The 10,613-nt window shown below is 39.4% G+C and overlaps 1 protein-coding gene across 1 annotated transcript; it reads right to left on the bottom strand.

Annotated features, from left to right (window-relative positions):
* Positions 1-7,121: 7,121 nt before the first annotated feature.
* CRN (Protein kinase superfamily protein) lies at positions 7,122-10,426 on the bottom strand. The gene is made up of 3 exons (XM_086588301.1): positions 9,336-10,426; positions 8,061-8,631; positions 7,122-7,244 (listed from the first exon to the last, which is right to left on the bottom strand). Exons 1-2 carry the CDS (start codon positions 10,199-10,201, stop codon positions 8,322-8,324), a joined length of 1,176 nt encoding a protein of 391 aa, XP_086444427.1. The 5' UTR covers positions 10,202-10,426; the 3' UTR covers positions 7,122-7,244; positions 8,061-8,321.
* Between the last annotated feature and the right edge of the window lie 187 nt (positions 10,427-10,613).

The following is a 10,613-nucleotide window of genomic DNA, read 5'->3' on the forward strand; positions in this document are numbered from 1 at the left end:
AATCCCAGTCCATCAAGATTCAGAAATACACTCTCAGAATCTGAAATTACCATTGGAATCCTAGAATTATTCTTTTTTCTTCTTATTCTTTTTAAAAGACTCGACATGAGGTGAATGCTGGTCTCATGGAGTCTGCGTTCATAAACAAAAGATAATCCTAGTGTTAATCTGCACTCATAAATAAGATCCTACTGCTAGTCTGGCTCCATCGTCGCCATCCTGTCTCCTAAAGCGAAAGCCTTTCGGCATCAAACTGCACTCATATATTTTAGTTTACTAATTACGAGTTCATTATTTTCCACAGTAATTAAGCTAGCATTCATCTGTACCTCTTTGTTGAGCACCATTCAAAAATTTCCATCCCCATTCGGCCATTTCCACAAGTAGTGTATCCTATCACTCTTGGATTGCGTCTTGCCATCCTTTCGTTTTATCTTCACATTCCAGTTAGAAGAAGCAATTCACATTCCATTGTTTTTAGGTGAAACTCTTGTTTTGATATTTGCCCCCCATCTTCCATGAACACATACTCCTAGGAGTTAAAGATGGTGCTTCTATACAACACAATCCAGGCATTGTATCGTAGATTCCTAGGCGCAAATGTCTCAGCAATTAGAATTCCCTTTGTAAGACCAGTACAAACAGGACTAGTGTCTAAAGGGCACCTCGGCTTCTATAAATCTGCCTTTATCTATCATTTTTATTTGTCTTAGAATTGACCAGCCGTCAGCACGAAATCTATTATAGACCGGATTTTTGTTAAATTCAATAGGGTTAACTAGTATTACCCGGGGGGGGGGCAATATTTTTAATTATGTTGCAATACCACAGGCTTAACAGTTCTGCAGTAGGATTAGGTTGCAGTAAACATAAAACTAATACAAAGTATATCATTTCAAAAAGTGAAAATAATAAAAGCTACACTCTCACAAATTTTACTTACAACAGTACTGAGAATAAAAAGAACCCATCAAAATGCCTCATTGAGTGGACTCCGGTTTGTTGGTTTTGCCATTGCTACTGAAGTGTGGTTGGGTCAGGCACGGGATTTTCTGGTATCAAATTGTCGCAACAGAAAAGGTTCAAGTGTGATGCCATTTGGTACAGTTCACAGCTGTAAATTGTTACTGACAAGTCCTTGATTCCCATGCCTCTTCTCAGTTCTCAACTCTTTTGGAGCCTTCTAGTTTGGCAGCAAATGCATGAATTGAAGTCCTTCAACAATCACCATCCCAGCATCCCTTGCCCCACCTGCTGTTCCCCTTCCCAAAGCGCACAGGGCATATAAACAAGCACTAGAGATAAACTGGTGTCTCAACTCTTAACAATTAAGATCGTATCAAGAATCGAGATTGTTATGCAACTATGCAAGCTAGAAATTAATTCCGTATTCCCTTAACATAACAAGAATACCTATTCTTAAAATTGATACTGAGATTATTAAAATATATATATAGAGAACAAGCAAACCTTGACCCCTATATCAAATCAGATGAACAAAGAAGACTTGCACTGGTGTTCTTTGACCTCTATATCAAATCAAATGAACAAAGATGTCTTGCACTGCACACCATATGCTTCCGCAATTTATGCATAGACAGATAAACAGTGCAGTAGCTGCTGCACAAAGAGAGCTGCATCTTTTCTTCATCTCATTCACCACTGTAGAGAAAAAGGTATTTTTTTTCTCTCTCACGACGTGTAGGGCACAACCCGAGCTCACTTTCGCCTTGGCAAGGGCGCGCCCTGCGCTCATGTTTTTTGTGACCTTCATGCGCTTAAGCGCGTCCCGCGCTCAGTTTTGCTTAGCCGAGGGCGCGACTCGTGCTCCACCCGTTTTCAGCACGAAATTTACTGTTTCGGAAGTTTTTCTGAAATAGTATAAATATAGATTTTTTCTGTAGAAACCTAACTTTTCCAAAACCAAGAAAGAGAAAGATTATAAGAGAGCAATTCTTTGTGAGTTGAGTGTTCATTCTTTGTGAGTGGATTGAGAGACTTGTAATCTGTTACTCCGGACATCTAGTAAAACTTGGAACTCGCAGTGTGGAAGTAGGCAAATTACCGAACCACGATAAATCTCGTCTTGTGGTTTGTTCTTCTTTTATATTAATTGTTTTACTTTATATGCTTGTTATTTAATATTGAGAAGTGTTGGGATATTGCTTGGAGGGTGTTGAAGTCTTGTCTAGTAAGAAGGATTGATCCTTGTGTAGGATTGATCTATTGTAGTAGGTAATGTTGTTTCTGCAGTGTTATATTCACAACAATTGGTATCAGAGCGTAGGTTTACGACCTAAGATTTTGAGTTTAGTGCTCGAAATTTGTGTAGACAAGGTGTTCGATTAAATTCTGAAGCGAAATTATTTGTTGGGTTATTGTGTGTAACTTAAAATATGGCTCCCAAGATGTCAAACGCAAGGTTTGAAGTAGAGAAGTTTAATGGGAAGAATAACTTTGGGATTTGGCAAGTCCAAGTAAAAGACATCCTCATCCAACAAAGTTTGCACAAGACTTTAAAGGGGATTAAATCTAAGGCGACAAATATGAGTAATGATGATTGGGAAGAGTTTAATATTCAGGCTTGTTCATCAATCCGGTTATGTCTTGCTAATGAGGTCATGTATAGTGTGATGGAAGAAAATACCGCTGCCGGTATTTGGCTCAAACTAGAGTCTATGTATATGACTAAGAGCATGACGAATAAGACGTATCTTAAGAAGCGTCTTTATCGGTACATGATGGTCAATGGTTCAACGATGCAAGAGCACGTTAGTGAGTTCCGTCAACGTCTAGCGGATTATTTGAATGTTGGTATAAAGATGGATGATGAGGATCAAGCGGCATGCTTAATATTCTCCTTCCCATAAAGCTATAAGCATCTAATGACTACATTTATGAACAGAGAAGTCGTCGATCTTGATGAAGTTCAGAGTGCACTTCTTTCTTATGAGTTGATGAAGAAGACACGTGTAGAGAATAGCATTGATGCAGGTCATGGGCTAGTGGCAAGAGGAAATTCATATGAACAGAATTCTACAAGTAATGAGAATTCTAGGTTCAAGTCAAAGAAGCATTTAAAATATGTACAATGCTACAATTACAATGAAAATGGACATTACGTAAGTAATTGTCCTCACCCGAAGAAAGAGAACAAGAGAAATGGTCAAAAGAAAGGTAAGGCAAAAATTGAGGCAAGTTATGCTTCAGGCTCTGGAGATGATAAGTTCAGTCTGTATGTGTCCACACAATACTATATGACCAAAAGGTGGATTCTTGATTTCGGATATTCCTATCATATGTGCCTGAATAGAAAGTGGTTTACTTCTTATGAGAGCATTGATGGTGGTTCCATTTTGATGGGTAATGATGTTGCTTATAAGACGGTAGGAATTAGAACTATATGAGTCAAGATGTATGATGGTGTAGTGAGGACTTTAACCGATGTGAGACATGTTCCTGAGCTTGGTACCTTGAATTCCAAAGGCCACAAGTTTGTAGGCGAAGGTGGAGTCCTAAATATTGTTAATCGCTCTTTAGTTGTTATGAATGGTCAAAAATATGGAACCTTGTATACTCTGATAGCTAGTACGGTGATAGGCAATGTAGCAATGGGTGCATGTAGTAATGATTCTAAGTGCACTAAGATATGGCGTATGCGTTTATGGCATATGAGTGAAAAGGGTTTGTCTGAGTTGTGCAAGCGAGTGTTCTTGAAGAATTTGAAGAAGCCAAGTATGGGGTTCTGTGAGTATTGCGTCTATGGGAAGCAGTGCAAAGTCAAGTTCAAGTCAAGCAAGCACACGACAACAGGCATCCTTGACTACGTGCATACGGATGTTTGGAGACCCTCCAGGGTGGCTTCAAAGGGAGGTAACCGCTATTATGTCTCATTCATTGATGATCATACTCGCTATGTGTGGGTGTATATGATGAAATCGAAAGATGAAGTGTTTGAGATATTTAAGAAGTGGAAGGCAAAGGTTGAGAATTGCACAGATAGGAAGGTAAAGACATTACGGTCTGACAATGGTACTGAGTATACCTATGGACCTTTCCAATTTTTTTGTGCAAAAGGGAATTGTCGGACAATCGATATCGAGGGCACGCCTACAATGAGAATGAAATGGCGAGATGATGAATAGAACCTTGCTTGAAAGAGCGAGATGTTTGTTGTCTAATGCCGTCTAGGCAAAGAGTATTGGGGCGGAATCACGGTGTCCATGGCGGTTGTTACATCTAATAGGTCACCAATACCAAACTATAGATTGCGGGACACCTTATGAGGTGTGGTCGGGTAATCCGGTGATTATAGTATTTTTATGAAAGTGTTTGGATCGGCGACTTACTACCATGTGAGAGAAAGCAAGCTAGATCCTAGAGCTAAGAAGGCCATATTCTTAGGCTTCGCAAATGGGATAAAGGGATACATATTGTGGTGTCTAGAAGACCACAAGTTCCTAGTCAGCAGAGATGTTACCTTTGATGAGACTTCCGTGTTATTGTTCAGTAAGCCGGAAGTAGTTGGGCAGAATGGTGAGTCTATAGAAGTTCAAGCTACTGAGTTTGAGTTGTCTGATGCAGCAGATGACTGGTTAGATCATGATGAGGTACCAAATCATGCAACCACACAGCAACAGGAAGAAGGGCAAGAGCATCCACAACTTGTAGTGGAGTGCACAAGTTTGAGCATGAGAAGTCAGTGAAACACTATAGTCAGGTGGATATGCACTGAATATCGAAGATTATGAGCCAGATAGCTTCAAGGAAATTGTCAGAGATGCTCATTACAGAGATTGGTTGGTAGCTATGCAAGCAGAGATGGAATCTCTTGATAAAAATCACACATGGGACCTAGTTTTATTGTCAAAGGGCAAAAGGACTATCGGCAGTAAATGGGTGTTCAGAAAGAAAGAGGTCCTTCCTGAGTCTGACAGTACTGGGTAAAAGGCAAGAGTTGTAGCAAAGAGTTTTTCACAGAAAGAAGGAGTTGACTACAATGAGGTATTTTCCCCGGTGGTCAAACATACGTCCATTCGTGTGTTATTGAGTTTAGTTGCTCACTTCGACTTGGAGTTAGAGCAACTTGATGTGAAAACTGCTTTCTTGCATGGGGACTTAGAGAAAGAGATCTATATGAGACAACCTGAAGGGTTTGTCGTTGCTGAGAAAGAAGATCATGTATGCAAATTAAATCGGTCACTGTACGGGTTAAAGCAATTGCCCAGGCAATGGTACAAGCGCTTTGACACGTTCATGATGCAACATGAGTATACCCGAAGTAAGTATGATTGTTGTGTTTACTTTCATAGACTTCGTGGTAATGACTTCATCTATCTCCTGATTTATGTGGATGACATGCTTATTGCTTCCAAAAGCATGGTGGAGATAAACAAGTTGAAATCTCAACTTAGCTCTGAGTTTGAAATGAAAAACTTAGGTGGAGCCAAGAAGATACTGAGCATGGAGATTGACAAAGATAGGAAGAAGCGACGGATAGTTGTATCTCAGAAGAAATACCTTCAAAAAGTAATTTCGCGATTTGGTATGGAGAATGCAAAGTCGGTTTCCACACCTTTAGTTGGGCATTTTAGGCTTTCAGCTAAGTTCTTTCCTAGTTCGGTGGAGGAACAAAAGTATATGGCTAATGTTCCTTATGCAAGTGTCGTGGGCAGTTTGATATATGCTATGGTGTGCACACGCCTAGACATTTCACAAGCAGTTAGTGTTGTAAGCAGGTATATGGCAAATCCTGGGAAGCAGCATTGGGAGGCAGTGAAATGGGTACTAAGGTACTTGAAGGGTACCTTGGATGTGGGATTAGTTTATGGTGGAGGCACTTGTTATGTCAGTAGGTATGTGGATTCAGATTATACGGGTGATCTAGATAGACGACGATCGACTACTGGTTATGTGTTTATGATGCATGGTGCATCGGTTAGTTGGAGGTCTATGCTACGTGCTACACGGTTGTTTTATCTTATCTAATCGGGCGAGTATATGGAAAGCAAGCAGAGGCGATTGAAAGAGGCACTATGACTTCAAGGTCTTATAGATGATATGGGTATTGAGCAGAACAGTGTTGCTTTGTATTGTGATAGTCAGAGTGCTATTCATTTGGCAAAGAACCAGGTTCATCATGCTCGGACCAAGCATATTGATGTCCGCTATCACTTTATACGGGATGTCGTTGAGGATGGTAATGTAACACTTGATTAAGTGAACACCCATGACAATCCTGCTGATATGTTGACAAAGGTTGTCACCGGAGTTAAGTTCCAATACTGTTTGGACTTGCTCCAAATCCTACATACTTGAATAAGCCCTTTGTGGCATGGCCCTTCGGGGCAGTTGACTACGAGACTTTCTTGCTGGATGTGTTCCTACTGGATGTGTTATTACTGGATGTGTTCGGCTCGGTTTTATATGTTAAAACCTCACCGAGGTGGAGAATGTAGAGAAAAAGGTATTTTTTTTTCTCTCACGACGTGTAGGGAGCGACCCGCGCTCACTTTTGCATTGGCAAGGGCGCGCCTGCGCTCATGTTTTTCGTGACCTCTAGGCGCTTAAGCGCGACCTGCGCTCAGTTTTGCTTAGTCGAGAGCGCGACCCGCGCTCCACCCATTTTCAGCACGAAATTCACTGTTTCATAAGTTTTTCTGGAATAGTATAAATATAGGTTTTTTCTGTAGAAACCTAACTTTTCCAAAACTAAGAAAGAGAAAGATTATAAGAGAGCAATTCTTTGTAAGTTGAGTGTCCATTCTTTGTGAGTGAATTGAGAGACTTGTAATATATTACTCCGGACATCTAGTAAAACTTGAAACTCGCAGTGTGAAAGTAGGCAAATTGCCGAATCACGATATATCTCATTTTGTAGTTTGTTATTCTTTTACATTAATTATTTTACTTTAGATACTTATTATTTGATATTGAAAAATATTGGAATATTGCTTTGAGAGTGTTGAAGTCTGTCTAGTAAGAAAAATTAATCATTGTGTAGGATTGATCTATTGTAGTGAATAACGTTGTTTCTGCAATATTATATTCACAACAACCACACCTACAGGTTTACTCGGAAACAAGCAAAGAATTGATATACTTTCGTAATACTAAGTAAGTTCTGTGAATATCTGGCATTTAATTGGCAAATTTGTTCACAATTAATAAAAACACCCGCGCAACCCCACCATAAGCAAACGAATTTTTGACACTACTCATGCAGAGCTCTTCCCATAGCCGACCTTAAGGCTCTGTTTGGCAGTAACAACTTATGCTGTAGTAGGTGGTACTTAGCCAAATTTGGAGTATCCAATTCTCGTGGTTCATGTCCCAGAGATGATCAATAACACAAGTTGTTTGGTTCTTGCCTACTCTTCCTCAAAACTTATTGCACCAGAAACACACAAAATAATCATGAAAAACTTCAAATAGAAAACCCAATACAATGTAATCTTAAAACATATTGTTAATCAAACTCCCAAATTAATATACCAAAACAACCACATATATATTTCTATTTTCTTGAAAGAAATTTACAAAGAAATATTACATAAACTTCTTTAGTAGCAACAATTTGGAAATCGCAAAAATCAAGTGGGTTTCATTTTGTATCTTCAAAATTGGAGAAATCAAGAGATGATATGAGTAGAGAGATGTTCAAATTTGAGAAAATAGAGATTTTGTGTGATGAAAACGGTGGGTTTTGCTTTGAGATATTGCACTTTTCTTTTTTGTTTAAGTAAGAGAAACAAGGTGTGGAGAGAAGATGGTGGTGGGGGGGGGAATAAATTGTTGAAGTGGTGAAGAAGAAGAGAGTACGGCTGTGTTTTCTCATTTTTTTTTTTTATTTGTCGGTCCTTTTCTTATTTAGTATGATGTAGATTGAAATCCAACCTTTTCCAATGGATACCGTTATTCATACTTTTGTGGTTGGGCCAACCAACTAGTAGCTTAAGGTCTACAGGCTTGGGCTCAAAAAATAGGAACCAAACATAAAAATCGGGATAGTGCACCCTAACCCATGAATGGGTTGGGCAATACAGGCTACCAAACAGGGCCTAATTGAACTCTCGAGTAATTTGAGGATGAGAGGTCCTCCCATAACTAACTTCCTTCACATGTAATTTTTGTACAACGTAACACTACAAGACCCCAGTCAAATTTCAAAAAACATCAAAATCTTTTTTACAAACTAGCAAATAGCCATGACGACCATCGCTCGCAGATTAGCCATGAACACTAAGGCCATGAAATGGCAATAGGAAACTGTAAATCAATCCAAACTTTTCAGGAGAGGACAGTCACTATATGCATTCCCTTCAAAAGCTGTTTAGCTGGGTGAGCATGGGAACGAGTTCATCACTGGAAGGCCGGTCAGCAGGTAAATCTGACAGGCACACACCAGCAATTCTCACTGCCATTAGCATTTCATCCTCCTCTACTTCTTCCCCCATAATACTTTTGTCCAGCGCTTCTCTCGTCTCCCCAGCTTGCTGCAAATGGCGGAGCCAGCGACCCAAACTTCCACCACGTGAAGCCTCCCCAAAGAATGGTTCCAAAGGGTCTCTCCCAGTTAGCAGAACAGCTAAGATCATCCCAAAACTGAAGATATCACTCTTCTCTGTATATCTGTTCATGGAGACAAACCCAATCTAATTCAAAGACGTAGAAGATAGACAAGAGAACTCAAAAGCACACAATGCTCATAATCTACCATCGACTCCAATGCAGAGTAAAGATACAAGAAAAGTCAAGACCGCATAAGAGTTTAGCAGCTGATGTAAAAGCATGTAAACGTCGATAATAACACTAGAAATCAAGAAAACTTCAGCTGCCACTGATTTCAACTAATTTAAAATTATTTAATCAACTGGAAAGAAGTCTCAGTAATTCTTATCTTTTTCCCTTTGAAATATTTATCGGAATCTCCCTGTACAGGAAATTTGACAAACATCGTGCAAAATACCAATTTCACATTGTCTATACCATCTTTCAGCTACAAAAGTCATAACACAACGAAGCATATGTGCTTGTGAACTGAACAGGATTCACAAATACACTCTCAGTATCTGAAATTACTTTATGATCAATACAAAATCAATGGTCTCAACCAATTGAATTTCAACTAAATACTAGTGTTGAAATTTTGCTAATTTTCTTGCTAATGTAACCATTTAATATGCTCTTAACAGCGTTAAGCTAACAAAAATAAACAGCAATAACGAACATGTAGTCAATCTAGAGCATTATAAAATTAAAACCACAATTTCACAACTCAAAGTTGCAGAACAGCCAATTGTACATATTATAATTCAGAATCCATTGAACAATACCTGCAATTTTGGAAACACTCTGGAGCGGTGTAGCTAGACGCCGCTCTACCCCAATTAGGCATGAGATGAGCCAATCCACAATCAGCCAACCTCGGCTCAAATTCCGCATCCAACATTACATTTGACGGCTTCAAATTATAATGCAAAATCCTTGGACTAGAATTGAAATGAAGATACTGAAGCCCCTTAATCACACCAATAGCAATTCTTTGCCGCGCTTCCCAATTAAGCTGCAACTGATTTTCCCTCACTCTATTCATAACATCTTCAAGACTACCACTTGGTACATAATCATAAACAAGAGAAAACCTCCCCGACTCACGAACGTAAGCTCGCAAACTCATCAAATTCCTGTGTCTTACACTAGCCAGCATTTCAAGCTCACGCTGAATTCGCCTCTTAACTGACTTATTCTGCATTTCTTGAGTAGCATTGTCGAATGGGTCAAGCCGCTTAACGGCAACTGTAAGCCCATTATCAAGAACAGTTCTATAGTACTTCCCATTAGGACTAGAACCAAGTAATTGTGTTTGATTAGAAAGGGCTAATTGTAGTGTTGTTGATGCAATTTTTGGTGAGAAAATTACTGGGCCTTTAAGAATTGGAGTTCTGTTCATGTAACGAATAACGAATCGGATTACAAAGGCGAAGAGAATAGCAGCAAGTAGTCCAGTTACACAACCAAGTAAAACTCCAATAACAATTCTTTGCAACTGAAACTTAAACTCAGGAATCTTTGGAGGTGATGAAGGTGTTTGAGCATTTATATGTTCATCTGGTATGGGTTGTCCATAACTTGGGTATGTGAAAAGTAGGAAAACGAGTGTTAGAGTATTGAAACAGGTGGAATAATTGGTAAGCTTCATTGAAGTCGTAGCATAATAAATAAAAATCTAGACATAAACCCAACTAAAGTACATACACTCCCTTCAACTTCACATTTTCTGTACTGTAAATCTGTAATTCAAAGTGTTGGAGAAAGAAGGAGAGAGGTGAGAAACAAAGGTGGCGTGTGAAGAAGGAAGTTGGTATGTCTTCTCACTCACTTCACTTTCACTTTCACTTTTTCTCTCTCTGTGACTTCTGTGGGTGTGTCTGTTTTCTTGTTCCCGCCTTTTTATTCCCGTACATTTTGGAAGGACCTACTGCCATGTCAGCTAAAGTGATAATTGTGTATATGTCCCAGGTCTCAATGTCACGAGGCCGAAAGCGATGTTTCGAAAAGTGTGAAAGAAGCTAGTACACTACCCCTACTCTCATACACGGATTCGATCTCCA

The sequence above is a fragment of the Coptis chinensis genome, chromosome 2 (assembly GCF_015680905.1).
Source record: "Coptis chinensis isolate HL-2020 chromosome 2, ASM1568090v1, whole genome shotgun sequence".
Classification (NCBI taxonomy): domain Eukaryota; kingdom Viridiplantae; phylum Streptophyta; class Magnoliopsida; order Ranunculales; family Ranunculaceae; genus Coptis; species Coptis chinensis.